This window comes from Maylandia zebra, linkage group LG3 (assembly GCF_041146795.1).
Source record: "Maylandia zebra isolate NMK-2024a linkage group LG3, Mzebra_GT3a, whole genome shotgun sequence".
Taxonomy (NCBI): domain Eukaryota; kingdom Metazoa; phylum Chordata; class Actinopteri; order Cichliformes; family Cichlidae; genus Maylandia; species Maylandia zebra.
In genome coordinates, this window is record NC_135169.1 from 430,978 (window position 1) to 450,605 (window position 19,628).

At 39.7% G+C, this 19,628-nt stretch overlaps 2 protein-coding genes across 3 annotated transcripts in view; both read left to right on the forward strand.

Annotated features, from left to right (window-relative positions):
* Positions 1-19,628, forward strand: part of LOC101479240 (matrix remodeling-associated protein 8) — a 359,831-nt gene that overhangs the window by 327,423 nt on the left and 12,780 nt on the right. The window lies entirely within an intron of this gene.
* On the forward strand, positions 3,863-7,898 carry LOC112430872 (uncharacterized). Its single transcript, XM_024799376.2, has 3 exons — positions 3,863-3,945; positions 7,295-7,633; positions 7,725-7,898. Exons 1-3 carry the CDS (start codon positions 3,873-3,875, stop codon positions 7,883-7,885), a joined length of 573 nt encoding a protein of 190 aa, XP_024655144.2. The 5' UTR covers positions 3,863-3,872; the 3' UTR covers positions 7,886-7,898.

Sequence of the window (19,628 nt, forward strand, 5' to 3'; positions counted from 1 at the left end):
TTCATTAATGACATCAGTTTAAAGCCACGAGCGAGACAGGGCTACTGCTTTAACTGTTTTCAAAGCAGAAGATAAGACAAAAAGTTTGTGTTCAAACTGCAGAACAAAGCAAAGACTGAGCAGGTTTGGTTTGTTTAAGGCGGCTAACAGTGAGAGGCCTGCAATAACAACAGGAAATGAAAGAGACGAGCACTACAAACACCTGAATAAGAAGACCGACTTTTAGCCAGTGACTGAGAGTTACAGTCGTTAAGATGCGAGCTGTTTGTTACAGGAGACATTTCTCCTCACAAACAGCAGCAGCAAAAAAAAAAGTAAAATTGAAAGGTTTAAAAGTAGAAATAAAGGATGTCAATATTTAAATTTTTAACAGGGATGTTGATGAGTGAATGAATTTAAATTAGAAAAAAAGAAGAAATTTCACATTTTCTAAATTTAATTATTGCTAATCATGAAGTCTGGTTCTGCTGCTTCCTGTTAAAAGCTAGTTCTTCTTTCCCACAGTCACAAACTGATGCTCACAAAGCATTTCATGATTGGTGAGCTTTTCCCTTAATGTTTATGGACTTTAAAATTTAAGGCACCTGGAGTGTGAACTTGTGTAGAGAAAAAAATAATACAGTTGCATCATCATTAATTCTTCTTTTGGTAAAAACTGGAAAACACAGGATAATATTTCACAGATGATTTCTCAATAGTCACAGATGGTGTTAGCGCACAGCTCACTTCCTCTTTGTCAGGTCCCTCACTGTGGGCTCACTTTTCAGACTAAATAATAAAGGCTTCAATGATGGGGCTGTATGTAGAACATGTAGTGCATAACTACAAGAATTACAAGAAGAGCAAAACAACACAATTTATTTTAACTCATATATGACAGGAGTTGGAACAAGACATGAACGACATTTTAGACATTTGCTCAACATCTGTTTTATATTTTAAATATTTTGAAACCACTTAGTCACAGCTGCATTCATTGAAATGTGATTTAAACAAAATATATGTTTTAATATTTTGTGAGTGCATTCGTTTCAGTGTTACGGATAGAAAATGTGCTGCAGTTGTGGAGTTGAACAGTTCTTTACAACATTCTTGTGTTTAACAGATTTCAGGCTCGGTCCACTAAAACAACACAGCAGTAAACTTGGATCCTTACAGGTTTTTCTGTTTGTGGAGGTTTGGATGCACACTTGCTCACCACCTGTCTTCTCTCTTTGTCACGGTCGCTGACCAGTGTTTTTGGTTTTTGCACTTTTACTTTTGATTTTATTATGAATTATGACGGTTTGTGTTTTGGTTTCTCTGTGTTTATTCTGTGGTCCCTCTGTTCTGTGTCGTCCCTGCCTGTGTATCCCTTCTAGTGTAGTCAGCTCTCTGTGTAAAGCCGCATCTCTGAGTCTGTCTTCTGTGTTTTGAGCTTCCTGTTTTGTTGTGATGTCCCGTCGTGTCTGGTTACTCCCAGCTGTGCTCTCCCTCTGTGTATTTAAGCCTTGTGTCTGCCTTTGTTGCTGGTTTGTCTGCATTATTGCCCTCCGTCATCCTGTGTGGTTGCTCTGCATCTGGTTTCAGGTTAGCTTTATTCTTAGTTTTCCCAATTTAGGTTTTGTCAGTCTCGCACCCTCGCCTTTTGTTGTATGTCATCCTCCTCAATAAAGCTCACTCTCATCAGAAGCCGTGCTTGCATTTTGGGTCCTTAAATAACTTACACCATGCTGGCTGTGACACTCTTATTCACTCTTACAGACTGACTGCAGCATTATTTACTTACAAAACTTATTCTCCGAGCAATAAACTCCTGGAAAGCTTGTGTTGTGAAATCAGTGGATGATTGAGCATGCATCAAGACAAGACGCAGTAAAAAATGAAAAAACAGAACTCATGAAGTTAAAATGGGTGGCAAGAAACAGTAACTTTCCTGTCACTGTCTAACCTCAGAAAGATTATCACCAGCGAAGCTCCAGCACAGTGTCACTGCATCGATTACACACTAACTTTACACTTAACTCTTTAACGCCTGAACCATGAAATACTTGCCAAAAAGTCTAATCCCTCCCTCCTCAAAAGAAATGAAACTTCAGACAAATTGAAATAAACAAATAAATTAATAAATATGAATTTAAAAACGAGCTTTAATTTGTATCATATTTTGTAACATCCGGCTTTATTATTTTATTTTGTTATTTCAGAGGCAGAAAATCGCATTGACGATGTAGAAGTGTCAAAAAGTCATGAATCAGATGCGACTCTTTGCTCTCTGTTCATAACTCACCAACACTTGAACTACTTTCTGAACCAGCGAGCGACATGACCAGTGACGTCACTAACCCTTAAATCGAGCTTCTCTACAGCCTTCCTGGACACGCGCTCGGCGGAGTACGCCCCGCCCCCTCGGGTGGTTAATGTTGTAGAAACGTCACATTATCATTAACGTATTATTAAGCACGCGATCCAAACGCGAGTGATTTCTGCGAATGAGTCCACTTCCTGTGGTGTGAAACTCTGCTTTCATACTAGAATGAACAGCCTCGCCTCTGTCAGCGCGCCCAGCGTGGCTGTGGCTACAATGTAGCTGCCATCACCAGTGTGTGAATGTGTGGATGACTGGATGTGTAAAGCGCTATACAAATACAGGCCATTTACCATTTAGAAGACGCTAGCATGTATGCTAAAAACAACCATCCTTTTTCAGATCATGATGACGTATTTGTTCTGGCGTGGAAGGGATTTGTAGTTTTTAAACGGTTCCACCAACTAAAGGAATGGAGTGAAACAGAGACTGTGATCGTGAACTCTGTGTTTTAAAGGAGCAGCTCGGCCGTGGCTGTGGATGCAGCAGGAAAATTAACAGCCTTTACAAGCCAGAGCCCACAGACGGGAAACAAAGAGACACAGACTCATACTTTCAAATGAAGACAGTCATTTCTCTAAATGAAGATTTTGGGCTGTTTTAGAACAATCAAAGTAGTTTTAATGTTCACCGTGTTTCGGCCTGCATTCGTTTTATTTCAGACTTCAGGATGATCATGAGTGGATTTTACTTCAGTCACAGAGTCTGAATAAATGAGCAGATATCCTGGATCATCTCTGCAGCAGGAACAGGAAGCAGGAGACATGATTTAATTTCTGTGTGTAGCTCATTTATTTAAATCTGCAGCCTTCTGTTGTTCATTATGTTCATCCATTAGTAAATAAAACGGCATTTCTAAAATAAAATGTTTTAAAACTGTTTTATTATTTTGTCTGGTCTTTTTGTTCAGCAGCATTCATGTTTTAGCACAAATACTGTAAAATGGCAGAAATGCTGTATTAAGCACGAATCATATAAAAAGCACAAATACTATATTCGGTAGAAATATGTTTTAGCAAAAGTATGTGGTGTCAGCAGGTTGAGCAGGTCTTCTTTGTGTGTTCTGTGTATCGAGCAGAGCAGAATGAAGGATGATGGCATTGTATTCATTTTCTACATCACCGAATAAACAAACAAACATTTCTGTTACAAAGAGTTTGTGTTTCATTATGTGTTTTTTAAAGTTCGGCTCAGAGAATCGAAACGACACTGAAAACATGCTGTGAATAAAATAGTCAATGAAAACGCTTAAAGACCATTTTAAACCGGATCACTGAACAGAAGCTGCTCCTGATAGTTTTAGTTTTCATTTCTAAGATGTCTCTAAGAATCGATTCATTACTGATGCTCAGCAGAGAAACACAAAGTTAAGCAGCTCGGCAGTGACATCACTGGAATGTGGCGTTAAACACCTCGAAACAATAAGTTGGCGTGACTCCATCAGTTTTCCTCTGTTTATACCTGCACCATAAAGGATCCACATGTTACTTCCTGGTATATTTTGGACGTACCGAGTTTAACTAGAATGACTCTGTTAACATCAGCTGGTCTCTGCTTAACTCTGCTGTTTGTCTGTGTGGTGGATTTGGCCTCTTCAGGTGAGCTCTCCTTCAGGTACTACTTTCTGTTTGAACTTCATGAACGTTGCTCTCGTTTACTGTAAAACTGTCAAATGCCTTCAAGTCAGTCTATCATTATGTCCTTGAAGTGAACAAAAAGGGTTAAACTGAAAGATACTGTTTTATTCTCAGAAGGATAGATTTAAAAAATACATCAGCTTTTCTGCAGGTCATGTAAGAGTCTCAGGACTCTTGTGCTACGAGGCAGGGGTGCAGTCTGGTAAACAAAAAGCTCTTCTCCCCTCTTTTTACCCGGACCGCCATGAGTAATGTCATTAATAATGGTGTTTACTCCGCTTAAATGAAACTCTTGTTCTCCTGTTTGTTTGGTTGGTTTGTGCAGGTGTGAACACAGTATTCACACTCAGGTGTGACCACGACAACCGATGTGTGAAAAAACAAAACAAATCAGTTTACAACCTCTAACCAGCTGACTTGCTGACTGCAGGTGTGAAAACGCCATTAGACTCCACCCACCATGTCCCACCTTATCCTGATGAAGCTTCAGAGAACCTGGGACCTGAGGTTTGTTCATGCAGCTCAGATAGAGCAGCAGAAACAGTATAAAGGTCGTGATTTTAAAGAGAAAGAAACATACAGCTAGGAAATGACATCATCTTAGAAACTGCAGCACAGCAACAAACAGGAGAACCATGATGTTCAGTCACCTTCATATATTCTGATCTTCATTCAGAGAGAATCTGTGTGCAGAAACAACCATGACAGCAGCAGCAAGTCAACTTTATTTATGAAGGACGTTAAGCTCTGAACATATAAATACGTAGTCAGGCTCTCAGACTGAGTGAGTGCATCTCACTATTTTTAAGTTTTTGAAAACAACAGTGCAGCAAAAAGAAACAGACAAACAAACAAAAACAGAGAGAAAAAAACACACACATGGGAAGAGTTACAAAAAGGAAGGAGAAAGGAATAAAATACATATGACATATGAGTATATCAGGGCTCCAAAAAGGACCCTAAATGTACCCCAGATTTAGACAATTGCACTATACAGTTTTCGGCAACGCTGGGATGTCCGACTCCTCCAAAGATCCCCGTTTTCCACTTTGCTGATCATTCATTGCTGATTATTTATTATTCTAATAATTTTTATTATTATTCTTATCAGAAACACAAAGACCTTAGATCCAACTGAAAACCTTTAGATCCTCCTGTTCTCTGTTCACACTGATCTCACCTGGCAAAACTATTTTCTGGTGATTTGATTGTAAGTGGGAAGTACCTGCGCAGCATAGGTTACCATGGTAATGTACACAGGTAAGAAGTAAACCACCTTCATAGTAAATAAAGTTCAGAGTTACGCTGCAAGTTATCTGACTAAGTCAAAATGCTGCCTCACAGCACAGACCTGTGACAAGAACTAGAACAAATCCAATTTTTCTCCTTTTCTCTGAAATGTGCCAACTTGGCAGTGACGTCACTGAAAGTAGATCGATGAATGAGCATCAATGTGCTTTTTATTTTGACTTCACGAACAAGCACCTGAAACTCTGCTCTCGTTTACTGGAAAACTGTGAAATCCCCCCGAGACTCAGTCTGTGCATGATGTCCTTGTAGGGAACAAAAACGGTTAACATACAAAATAAATGAATAAAAATACGCAGCTCGTGTACGCGGTTTGTGGCGCATTGCAGGTCCTGGAAGGGAGGTCTTTTTTTCGAGGTGAGACAGGAGCTGGGTGTTGTGCCAAAAATGGATCTATAATCTATCCGTGTGTTTTTTTATGTGTAATATCTTTACATATGTTTACAGACTTCAGTGAACAGCGTTTGCAGGGTTATATATAAATTAAAATAAAAAACTTTTATCTTTATAGCTCTGTCTTCTTGTACTTCCATTATAACCAATCCGGTCGTTTTGTCCACTTACAGAACTTGTTATATTTGTTGCACATCCTCGAGGTCAGATTACTCTTGAAAAGACATTTTTAATGTCAATTAGATTTTTTTTAACTGGATAAAGAAAGGATATGTGAAAGTCACTGCCAAAAACTGTGTAACAGGAATGTTGTTTTTGGCTCAAGTTGACTTGATGTCATTCAGGAGGGAAATATTTGATCTGTTTCACATATTCGAAACCAACAAGGCATTTATAGCAGTTTGAATATAAGTAATCAGCTTTTGGCACAACACCTGTTCATAGTGGGAGAGGGCCGAGGAGAGGGAGAAGAGGAAGAGAGGAGGGATGTATGGTAGGAACTCAGCATGGCCCGATGGTTTTGTTTGTCGAGAGACATGAAAAGAAGTTTGGAGGTGTAACATTAGTATTTAGAGATGGACGTTTGTATATAGCTGTTAAGACAGAAGAGCAGGAAAATAAAGTGTTAAATACTGACAGAAGACTGTGAGAGAGAAAAATATTGGGGGAGTTTAAAGTAATGTGGGATGTAATCACAGTAGAGGAAGATTTAGAAAAAAAATTAGCCAAAGTAGGGCTCAGCAAGATTAAGAGACTGAGAACAGCCAATGAGGAAAGAGTTGACAGAGTGTCTGTAATGCTATATATTGCAATAACCAGTTCTTCCAGGCAGAGTTAGGGTGCCTGAGTTTTCTTGGCGTTCACTTGGATTTTTCTCTCTATGCAAACAAAACAAACCGTGGGGTGAGGGAGGGGACAAGGATACAAACTCATCAGTTCAGTTACTGACTGTAGACTCCGCCCCACCACTTTTATATGCTTTATTTTATGTGACGTTCAACAGTGAACTTTAAATTTTCTTTCTCATCCCCCTCCTCTCTGCTCCTCGTCTCTCTGTGTGTCTGACCACTGCTCTCACTGTCTTTGGAATATCTGCAGGAGATTCAGCTCCCACATACCAACAGGACATCAATAATTAATAAATGCTGTCTTAGTCTTGCTCTGTAGTTCTTCCCTATCCACACTCTACAGTATCTGTATGGCTGCTGTAAACCAGAGATCCATAACTCTAATTTCAAAGGACACAAGGACATAAAACCTCTTAGATGAGTCAAACCTGATAAACTGCTTCAGAGTTTTGGTGACTATAACAGATGCACGATGGAGCGACCACATAGCTCACTTACAACACTTTTATTTTCGGTTCTCGGAACAACAACCACCTCAGGACCCACTTCACTCTGCTTTTAAGTCGCTGAGGCGTGATGAGCTGATGCCGCTCAGGTGTGCCGGCCTCCCTCGCGCCACAGTGACTTTGTCCCAAAATAAAGTCCAAGAAGTGTCAGCAGAGCTCACTGGTCTCATATCCTCTCTCTGATTGGCTGCTGTAGAAGTGAACAATTGCACTTTGACTTTTAACCTCTCTGCTCTGTGTGGTTTCCTCTATCAGAGCAGACAACCATCACAGCTGAGTCTGGACAGAACGTCACTCTGACATGTGGAGCTCCATCAGACAAAACCATCAGAGCTGTGAAGTGGAGCAGAGCTGACCTGGGAGATGAATATGTGCTTTTGTACCGAGATGAGCTGTTTGATCCAGACAACCAGCATCCATCTTTTAAGAACCGGGTGGATCTGCAGGACAGACAGATGAAGGATGGGGACGCGTCTTTGATTCTGAAGAATGTGACGACTGCTGATGGTGGATCATACAAGTGTGGTGTCCTTGTGGGAGAATCAGCATCATGGGAGATCGTGGGAACCGTCAACATGAGTGTCGCTCCTCCAGGTGAGCAGAGTTCAGTGTGATCAGAGGTGAAGCTGCTTCCTGGTTGTTAGACTCTACCTGATTGCTGACACGTCTCCTTTTTCTCCTGCAGGTCACACAAAGGATGGATCTAAAGGACAGATGAATCATCTATCAGGTTCTGGTGTGTTTCTTCTTCTTTTCCTTTTTCTTGTTGTCACTGCTGCTCCTGTTTGTCGTTGGATTTTCATCTCCAGAAAATTAAAAAAGAAAATATTTCAGGGGTCATACTAGTCTCCTGATGGTTTAAAAACACTATTTAAAAATGATGTTGGTTCAAAAAGATGAAGAAAGAGATTAGGTGGTCTAATTCATGATGGTTACTATGTAACATTGTGATGATGGAACAACCAGAAGGAAGGTCAGCATAAAAAACAGGAATGTTTCAAAAGCAATGAAGGTTTAAACGACTCTTAGGACCTCTAACCCTCGAAATATGAAAGCAGAAATATGAAAGGATTTATTAAATATATTGAAGGTATTAATAAAACCATGACCTCATGCTTATGAGTAAACTTTAACCAAACTCCGTTTCATTTTCACCTGTGCTTTAAATTTATATAAAACCAACGATGTGGTTTTTGGGAGGTGGTGCAGCAGTGATGTTGTGTTGCTGCTGCTGGAGTTTGTCTCTTTAAGTCAAAAACAGACACCAGAGGAACACATTCAGATCTGCACAGGAGGACATACTGGTACCTAACGGACCAATCACTGTCATCGTGGTCGACACAACATGCAGCTACATTTTTATGTTTGTATGTGACAGCGTTACAGAATCCCTCTGAATGTGGAGCTGACATGGATAAAATGGTGACAAATAAATTTTAAATAGGAATTTTTTTTATTTTTAATCTAACTTTTGTATTTTTTTTTATCATTGAAACAAAGTATAAAGCTTCTTCTTGTGTTTATTTGTTTATTTTATTTGACAATGCTAAGATCAATATAACAGATGTGCTGCATACAGTAGGTGATTTGTAGCTTTGGGCACTTCTTAAGCTTTTTATCTTAAAATGTCAGACTGTAACTTCACTGCTGAGCCTCGAGTTAAACTGTCTGTGGAGGAAACTTCACACTGAGCTGAGGAACAAACAAACTCTTCATCATCCTCAGCAAACAGCAGAGTCTCATCCAGTGATGAAAACAGACACCAGAATTCCTCACAATGTCCCAACACAAGCACCGAGATGTTTTTTGCTCTTTTATCATCATCATCATCATCATCATCATCATCATCATCATCATTATTATTATTATTATTATTGTACTTGTTTCTTTTATTATGTTTCCCGCAGTCATGTGCATCTTGTGCCAGATTGTTGTGCACCAACATGCTGAATAGAAATCACTTTTTTTGCAGTTCTTCATAAATCTGAATTTAAAAAAAGAGTTTTTTCATCCTGACATCTATCAGCTTCATGTCTATGTTCACTGTTGCCATCCAATCAAGGCAAAATGCCAAAGAAGTAATGTTCAAAAATAATGTTTGATGCTGATACCTCTTCATGCCACTTTATATGAAACAGCTCATCTCATAAATCAACCAGCAGAGGGCGACGGGGAGCCCGTCCATCCGATGCTTTCCCTTCTCTTCAAATAGAAAATAAATAACTTCTCACTACTGTGTAACATCTGTCCGTGACTGATAGTTGACTGTGTGCTGTTCGCTTTCACAGCACTAACAGTGTGTTTACAGGAGGTACTGCATGGTGGATCAATCTGATGCTATTTTTCTGTGTTCATGACTCCATCAGTTTTAACAAGATCACCAACAGCACCGGCTGAAATGAAGCTCCAACCCACAACAGAGCCTCCGCCCTGTTTTACAGCAGTAGAAGCTCACTGTTGTAACCTCTTCCTCCAAACATACTGATGATGATTTAAACCAAAACTGTAAAATTTGGATTCGTCACATTATAAGACCTGTTCCAATTTTCAGTGCAGTTCTTGTGTAATTTGAAATGCTGCCTTTTCATGCATAGTTTTTCTTTAGACCTGATACTTCTTCTCTCCTCGACTTCTCCTGTTTCCACTTTAACCCAAGTTTTGAGCTTTTAAGAATCATATTGTTGGTGCAATAACATTATACCATAAAATTTATTTATGAAGCACTTTAACATAAAACCAGAGTTGACAAAGAGCTCTATATATGCAAATAGCCTAAGCAAAGTAAAAATAAAATAAAAGTAAGATAAAATAAAATAAAACATGTTAAAAACAAATTGAGTCAGTCCCCTTAAACAGTGCCAAAGGCAAATAAATATGCTTTAAACTAAAAAAATAAAATAAAAGAGGCCTTCCTAACGTGCAGATTCCACAACATTGGAGCAGCTACTGCAAAAGCACAATCACCATTAAGAGATTTAAAAACAAATAAGAGAATTTTAAAACACTCCTAAAATGTTCAGGTAGCCAGTGGAGTTAAATTAAAATGGGGATAATGGGCTCAGAGTTTTTTGTTCCAGTTTAAAGACGCGCTGCAGCATTTTGCACAACCTGCAGGCGCCTAATGGACGCATCACTAACCCCACAGTAAAGTACGTGACAATAATCCAGCCTAGATGTAACAAAGGATTACTGTCTCAAAAAGCTGTTTTGATAAGATGGGCTTTATTTTGGCTGATTGCCTCAAATGAAAAAAACTAGATGTTGCAACAGCTCTGACCTGGCTTTCAAGTTGAAGATCTGCCGGCATTTAAACTCCCAGATTAGTGATGACTGGTTTAACAAACTGTGCCAGCAAACCAAGATTTATAGTAGTGGCCTCAGAAGTGCCACCAAAAACCATCACTTTTCTTTTCTGCTCATTAAAATGTAAAACGTTCAAAGTCATCCAGGCACTTATTTCATCTGAGCAGAGGAAGATCTGAGAAGCCATTTATCTTTTTAAGTGGGAAATAAATCTGGGAGTTTGTGTCTGTCAAACTGTGAAATCTTTGGCAGGTTTCCTAAATTTAACTAAAGAAATGTGAACAAATGTGTGGTTGTGACAGACTTCAGGTAACAAAGTCTCTAAAGTTACAGTTGAACATTGGTTCTCTGCTTAATTGAAAAATGTGTATAAACAAACTGGTTGATCCCTTGAGTTCCTTTTAATGCCTGAATGATTCAGGCTCAGCTAATAGGACTGTGTTAAAAATGAGTGTAAAAGTAGCCAATGTCCAAAGACAAACCTTCATCCTGGAGAACTGTTGCTCACGATCGCGTTTAAAAAATGACAACAATGTGTCACCGACTGGAGGCAAAATAGGGAGAAATTTATGTTCATAGTTATATATTAGAATAAAATGTATCACATGAATCTTAATGAAGTTAGCGATCCACTGTTTGTACGAATGGAGGAAGAAAGCGTGCTCAGAGGAAGAGGGCGGGCTTTACCTGGTGTCAGTGACAGAAATGAAAAAAAGCTCAAATCATCCACTCGTCATATCAACACAGCTGAGAAGCTGAAACATGAAATTTAACATGTTCATCATTTCAGTCACCTGTAACTGTCTTTACAGTTTTGTGCTGCACATGGTGACCGTTACTCTCTGAGCTGTTTGTGGTTTAAACAGAAACTAAAGAAGCTAAATTTTCTGTTTTGGGAGGAAAAGGAAAGAAAAGAGTTCCAGTTTCATCAGAGGGCTGCTGATGTTAAAAAGAGGAAGTGAAATGTCTGAATCCTCCATAAACAGGCCGTGAATCTAAAGCTGTTTAATGAAATACGATCTGTTTTAAATACATTCAGTGAACTCACTCCAGTGTTTCTTTTACTTCTTAATCACATTTATGTGGCACCAACATTTCCATCTGTCAGATTGTAACTGACTACTTTTACTCTGCTTTTGTAGTATTTCTACTCACTGACACCTTAATGTTACGTTCAGCTGAGCTTGAACCTGAACATCTGACTAATCAGTGGTCTGTGGAGCCACGAGCCTCGGACCATCATCATCAACAGGTTTGTAGTTTTGAGTTACATGAGCGCAGTGATGACGGCGATTAAAATATTAAATAATATTAAATTATTTTATTTAATTAAAATAAAATACTAATAATAATTTGTAGAATTTGTACATTTTTACTAAAGTATTGCATTAAGTTTTTAAGCTCATGTGATTAAAAATAGTCCAGCTGCAAACATCTGCTCCTTCATTCTTCCTCTTTTCTCGATGGACATGTTGTCAGACTCCTACGTGTCCTCATAGTTATCTTTAACCATTTTTTAAAAAGTAAGGAGCTCATCAAATGTATCTTTAACCATTTTTAAAAAGTAAGGAGCTTATAATGCTACCTTGAAAAGTTCATCTTCACCTACAAAACAGCTGGAATCCCCATTTATCAGGACCCATCACAGATTCAGCTCCTCTGTGCTAAATAGTCCATCTTTGTAGAACAGGAGTGTTAAACGAGGCCAAAACACAAAATATGTTTTTAGTTGCACCCAAACAGGAAAACAGACCGAAACAGAAACAGCCAGACTACTGTCACTGTTCTCAACAATATATATTAACTTTTAAATATTTTCATTTTCCATCAAAATCTCTTTAGGATAAATTTCAAATATTAAAATACTGATGAAAGCTTTAAAATAAATGTTGTTTCTGATCTCATGAAAACAACAACTTTAAGCTCACATTCAGACCTTTGGGACTCAGTCAAGCTCTCAGACACTGAGCCATGACTCTGTGGTGCATCTCATCCAAATACACGTTTTATATCGTTTATTTCATGAATTATTCAACACTGAACTGTAAATTCAATCTGTAGATGGATCCCAGCCTGTCTTTGTATGTCGAATGTGTTCAGCTCACTTCTGGTTCCCTCTCTATGACCCCTCGCCACTACATGCTGTTCGTTCTTGTTTTCCTGTCCCTCCCTCTTTCATTCACTTTTCATTGATACATGAGGCTCTGCCGGGACTAGTAGCAGCCACCTGTCATCGCTGAGGCCTTCCCCAAACTGCAGCCTCAATTCATCTACTTGAAATGCTGTCGAACCTAAAATGATGATGTGGTCTCAGCAGGTTGAGCAGGTTTTTGTTTGCATGTTTCCATCTGATTCAAAAACTCTTCAGAGTAAAATGAAGGACGGTGATTTTCTACATATTTTAAATCAGCAAATGAACACATGAACATTGCTGTTATAAAGCGACTCAGCTTTTGCTTAATTCAAGTGAGTGCATGTCTACTGATCTCTAATCACAGCATAGGTTACCATGGCAATGTACAGGTAAGAAGTGAAGCACATTTATAGTACATTACAACCCAAGGTTTACCCTGAAGTTATCTCAATAAGCCAAAATCCTGCCTCACAGCACAGACCTGTGACTAAACCAGAACAAATCTAATTTTTCTAATTTTCTCTGGAATGTGCCAACTCAGCAGTGACATGACTGGAATGTGGACTTAAAAAGACAGAAACTACATCGATGAGTGGGCGTGCCTCCATCGGTTTTCCTCTGTTTACACCTGCACCATAAAGGATCCACAGGTCCTGTTTTTTCCTGGTATATTTTGGACGTACTGAATTAACCTACGATGACTCCATTAACATCATTATGTGTGGCTCTGCTGTTTGCTGATTTGGCGTCTTCAGGTGAGTTCTTTACTTTCTGTTTCCAAAAAAGTTGATTCTGTTCATCTGGACGGAGTATTTTCAGTTTCTGCACTTTGTCTTTAGACTTCATGAACAAGGCCCTGAAACATTGCTCTCCTGTAAAACTGCTGAATTTCCTTGAGACCAGCCTGTGCATCCTGTCCTTCTACTGGATAATGATGGTATAACTGATAGTGTTGTTTCTCATAAGGATAGATTAAGAGGAATCCTGAGCTACGAGGCAGGGGTGCAGTCGTAAACCAAAAACCCCTCTTCACCCTTTTTACCCTGGCCGCAATGGAGGTTACACGAGGTGAAGGAACTGTTTGCAGGAGACTTTGGCTACGTCCACACTAGCCCGGATAGATTTGGAGACGGTGTTTTCGTCTGAAACCACTCCGCGTCCACACTAGCGCTTTCAGTCGTTTTCACAGAGTTGCGTGTCCACATTTAAATGGACAAAAACGCTTACGTTCCAGTTCTGCACATGTGTGAAACGCAAGACGTTTCGACCTGCCTCGTTTTTGTCCGCCCTTTATTTACTTTTATTTACTTTACACCTATCAATGAGGTGGAGTTGCAAAAGCGAGTGAGAATGAAAGAATTTGAAGAAAAGCTATCTGGAGCATGTACAGACTGATATTAATCTTTTTTTAGGGCTGTCACAAAGCAAACAAAACAATGCTGTATAATGCCCTCAGCTCTCTTTTTTTTAACTGGTCACATGACTGCATCACATGACTAAAATGCGTCATCGTTTTCGAAAGTCTCCGTTTTCACTTCGACTTAAACGCATCGTCTTCAAATGTATGCGTTTTCAAAATGCTGCGTTTTCCATCAGCTAAAACGGCGTCTCAGTGTGGACGGGAGGTTAAAAGGGAGAGAAAACGATTCGTTTTCAAACGAAAACGCATTAGTGTGGACGTAGCCTTTATGAGGAGTAGATCAGAGAATCTGATGGATTAATAATTATGTGGGTGTGCCTTCGGTTGTTTACTCCGCTGAAATCAAACTCAAGTTTTCTTCCCCAACATTTGATTCTGTTCATCTGGACATTTTCAGTGGGAGAAACATTGGACTCATGGACTGATTCTTATATAGCGCTTTTCTCCCAGAGTACTCAAAGCGCTCTGTACAACATCCCACATTCACCCAATCACACCCACATTCCCACAAGCCCTGTCTCTATACTTGGTGCTTTCTAACGATTTCACACACATTCAGCCACCCCTCATCCAAGTGACTTCTTCAGTCTCAGCTCACTGCAGGTTTCCCCAAACTTATAAACAGTACATTTGCATAATGACTGAAACCAGCCCACTGAAGGAGCAATGGGCTGGGGGGTCAGTTCCTTGATTATTAATATGCAAATTCTCATGACGCTGGCTGAGGTGGTAGAGCAGGTCAGAAATTAACTGGAAGGTTAGTGGTTCGATCCCAGCCTCCTCCACTCTGCATGCCAAATATCCTTGGGCAAGATCCAAACTCCATGTTGCTCTCCTATACATCACGGGAGTATGAATGTTATGATGATTGAGCATGAAACTCTTGGTTGGTTTGTGCAGGTGTGAACACAGTAATCACACTCAGGTGTGGGCCACAACAACCAGTCTCACTGCAGTTTGTTTATGGTGTGAACGTGATCCAAACTCGCTGCCAGGGGCTCGTTACAAGTTCGGGCTAAAAACGTCCCATAGCCACGTGTGCTTTATAGGCAAGATATCATCTGAATTTCTGGAGTGGGACCACTCCTCCTTCATGCCCTTCTGACCTCAGACTATAAATCCCCCCTTCTCCAATACCTGCTGTTCTCATTTCCATGCCCCCCTTTCCCCCTCTATTCTCCTCCTCCCTTCCTTCATTCACTTCTCGTTAGTAAATGGGAATCTGCCCAGCCCGGGAGCCGTTGCCAGTCCCCTTCAAGGCCTTCCCCAAACTGCAGCACCAGTTCATACTTCCTCATCCCTCTTCGCTCATCGTTTCTGAGGATGTGGTCCCAGCTAGTGAATTCTCAATACAGGAAGGAAGTACAAGTGTGCAAAGGTCTGAGTGGTTCAGCAACATGCCCCTGCTGACTGTAGACTCCGCCCACCATGTCCCATCTGATCCTGATGGAGCAGAAACAGTGAAAGTTTCAGTTCATTATCAGGTTGTGATTTTAACGAGGAAGAAACATACAGTAATCAAATGACATCATCTTAGAAACTGCAGCACAGCAACAAACAGGAGCACTGTGAGGTGAAACATGATGTTCAACTTAATATAATCTGATCGGAATTTAGAGAGATTCTGTGAGAAGGAACGATCATGATAGCAGCAGCAAGCCAGCTTTATTTATGAAGGTCTTTAACCTCTGACAGAAGTGCTGAATATAAAAATACTCAGTGTTTTGAGCCATGTGCAGCTTGCTATTCAACAAGGGCGTAGATTTGGCATGGACGGAAGGGACATGTCCACACCAATAATTTGATTTCTTCGAGCATAGCTGGACTGGCCGCTGGCGATTTTTTGTTTTTATGGGCCGATGGATTTATTTATTTTTTTTAGGAAGGGTATATATAATAAAAGGTGTTGGATTGGCCAATTGGTCATGATCGACTCTAGGCTGGACCAATTACAGCCGAGGAGGTCAAACTTTAAAGTTAAGGTGAAAAGGAACGCGATTTGTCCCGTACTACTTCAGCTAGAAAGTTGCTAATTCAATCATGAAACTGATCAATGATCAGCTGATCGGCTTTTCTCTCTGTGCCAGAAAGAGGAAACCAGCGGATGTCGCGCTAAACAACAGCAGCACGTTTAAGCTTGATCAGCTGTTGTTAGAATTTATTTAATACTAATTTCTAGTATCAGCTGATGTTTGCTGGAGCCACAGCTGTAAAGCTGCTGGTCATGATGTCGGTTTGTATATGTGGTGAGAGGGAAACATGAAGATGAAACCAGGAGATGTCCTTACTGAATCATCAGAGCTGTGATGGAGAAACAGGTTTACCTTTTAGGTGACATGAATGAGTTGAAGGGAAGTTATGAACTGTTTCTGAGAGACAAATAACCCCAGGATCCTTTTTTAGGTAGCTGACAGCTGGTAACTGTGCAGGGGCGGATCTAGCAAAGTGTTGCCAGGGGGGCAGGTAGGGCATTAACAGGGAGAGGTGGCACAAAGAAATACTTTCTTATTCTCATTTAAAATATCTCGCTTTTAAAAAATAATTATCTGAATCTTTCAACCAACGTTTTCATCTGATGTAAAATGTATAGAAATCCATTATTGTATTCAGTAAATATTAAGTCTCGTTAGTATAAACCCTAGTAAGTTATAGTATTCTTTACTTTGGGAAGGAACCATCTGTGCAGTCTGCAATTCTGTTGAAGAAAGATGTTGAATCTATTTAATTACTGGAGAAAAATAATAGATTTATGTGCATTTGTTTTATATGTGCATTAAATTTAAATCGATTTTGTTAGTTAAGCATCTTGAGGCAGAGGGTGGGGGAGTGGTTCCCTACTTTTTTCTTTTCTTTTTTTGCTGGGAGTTGGCAACCCTTTTAGTTAAAGGTATATGTAATTATAAATGAGGTGTTACTGTTTAGAATACCAGAATAGGGAAGGTGCTGTAGGTTTAAGCTTATTATAAAGGCTTTAAAGGATTTATGACTTTTCCTATAATACCATGGTGGGCCGGTCACTAGTCAAAATGCCGATACTTTGTCCCAGTCCAGCCCTGCTGAATTTGAACTTATTTTTATTTTTGTATGATACCTGATTTATATTGAATATGGCTGAAGGAAACTAAAGTCTAAAATACTCATTTGTTTAATTGTAATTTAGCATTATATAACTCACACATAAAACTATCAATTGTAATTTTAAATGGTTTAAAAGCAGGTGGAGTAGCATATGTAGGCAAGTATATTTCTCCTTTTGTTGTGAAGAAAAGACAAAAAGGGGAAAAAAACTGAATCATTCGTCCCCACCAATGCCAAAACAAAATCTACGCCCTTGCTATTCAAATACACTTTTATATACTTTATTTTATGTGACGTTCAACAGTGAACTTTAAATTTTCTTTCTCATCCCCCTCCTCTCTGCTCCTCGTCTCTCTGTGTGTCTGACCTGAACCACTGCTCTCACTGTCTTTGGAATATCTGCAGGAGATTCAGCTCCCACATACCAACAGGACATCAATAATTAATAAATGCTATCTCATCTTAGTCTTGCTCAGTTTTTTTTCCGTTCTCTGCGCTCTACAGTGTTTATATGGCTGCTGTCTAAATCACAGATCCATAACTCTAATTTCAAAGGACATAAACCCTGATTACATACAAACAGGAGTCAAACATGATAAACTGCATCAGAGGTTTGGTGACTTTGTCCCAAAATAAAGTCCAAGAAGGTTTTTCTTTCTGTCCTCTGTGTCAGCAGAGCTCACTGGTCTCTGATCCTCTCTCTGATTGGCTGCTGTAGAAGTGAACAATTGCACTTTGACCTTTAACCTCTCTGCTCTGTGTTGTTTCACTCTCAGAACAGAAAACCGTCACAGCTAAGTCTGGACAGAAGAAGGTCACTCTGACATGTGGAGCTCTAAACAAAAACATCATAGTTGTAGAGTGGAGCAGAGCTGACCTGGGAGATAAATATGTGCTTGTTTACCGGGACGGGCACTTTCTTCCAGACGACCAGCATCCATCTTTTAAGAACCGGGTGGATCTGCAGGACAGACAGATGAAGGATGGAGACGTGTCTTTGATTCTGAAGGATGTGACGATTAATGATGCTGGAACATACGAGTGTCGTGTTCAGAGAGATGGAGAGGACATGAAGCTTGTCAGCATCATCTATCTGAGAGTTGATCCTCCAGGTGAGCAGCGTTCAGTGTGTGTGATCAGAGGTGAAGCTGCTCCCTGTCGTTGGATTCTGTGCTGTTCTTCACTCACTACCTACATGAATGCTGACATCGCTCCTGTTTCCCTCCTGCAGTTCAGCCAGAACACACAAAGGATGAAGGGAAGGAGGATATCGCTGGTCGACTTAAAATCAGTCTGTCATTTATTGGTGGGATTGTTTCAGATTTTATTTTATATTCAGTGAAGGTGAAGCTGCTTCCTGGTTGTTAGACTTTACCTGATTGCTGACACATCTCCTGTTTCTCCTGCAGGTAACACAAAGGATGGATCTAAAGGACTGATGAATTATGTGTATGGTTGTGGTGTGTTTCTTCTTCTTCTTCTTTTTCTTGTTGTCACTGCTGCTCCTGTTTGTCGTTGGATTTTCATCTTCAGAAAATTGAGTCGGGGTCTCCAGATAAAACTCACCAAATAAAAATCCAATAATCAGGATCAAATAATAATCCTAAACTAGAGCTCAGGAGGTTAAACTGAGTCAGACCAACTGTGTTGATGAAGAGATGAACTTTAATCCTGCAGAACTTCAGTCACAACGCAGGTTTTCAACAGGATGAAACCAAAAAGTTTTGTGTGAGTTTTATAAATGTGGGATGTTAAATGATACAAAATATGTTTAAATACTGAATAAACTCAAATAAAAGATTTTGACAGATGTATATAAACTTGGTTAAAATGATTTTATATAAAGTTGGACTGTAGGAGAGAAGCTGCTGCTGTCTGAGCCATAATCTGACTGTTTTATTTTAAACAAAGACGTGATTTGTAATAAAGAGATCTGTTATTCAGGGGTTCACTTTCTGTGTGGTCTACAGTGCTGTGAAACAGCACGTGTCTCCTAAACTGAATAACTGGTTGTGCGAGTGTGTTGGCAGCAACAGCAACAATCAGTCTTTTTGATAACCTGCACTGATCAATGCTGATCTTCGGAGGCCTGTTTCACTACACTTTCCTGACCATGAACACCATGAAGACCACTGTGCCACGTGTTCTCCATGTGTGGATAACGACTCTCATCATACTTCACTGGAGTCCCAGAGCCTCCGAAATGAATCTGTGACCTTCCCAGTCTGATAGATGTCAGTGACTTTGTTTCTCAGCTCTTCTGTAGATCGTGGCTTGTCGGACACGTTCTACTTCAGTGACTCTTGATTCAGCAAGTCTGTCAGCTTCATGTCTATTTTAACTGTTAAAGACAAAATGCCAAAATATAATATCCAAAATTAATGTTTGATGTTATGAGAAAATAAAGTGTGACAAATATGGAAGTAAGAAATCAGTGGGGAGGCTGATACTTAATATGAAACAGCTCATCTCATAAAGTCACCAGCAGAGGGCGATGAGGAGCTGACCTCCTGGTTAAAAGGTCAAGCTGATGCAAGCTCATCCATGCAATGCTTTCCCATCTCTTCAAATACAAAGTAACTTCTCACTAATGTGTAACAACTGTCCATGACTGATAGTCAAATAAGTGTTTTCCTGTCAAAATATGCTTTTAC

Bases quoted from the DNA above. Each gene is read 5' to 3' on its own strand.
- LOC112430872 (XM_024799376.2), top strand. From the start codon at position 3,873: ATGACTCTGTTAACATCAGCTGGTCTCTGCTTAACTCTGCTGTTTGTC. The intron at 3,946-7,294 runs GTGAGCTCTCCT...TTCCTCTATCAG, and splicing joins GGTGGATTTGGCCTCTTCAG to AGCAGACAACCATCACAGCT. The intron at 7,634-7,724 runs GTGAGCAGAGTT...TTTCTCCTGCAG, and splicing joins CATGAGTGTCGCTCCTCCAG to GTCACACAAAGGATGGATCT.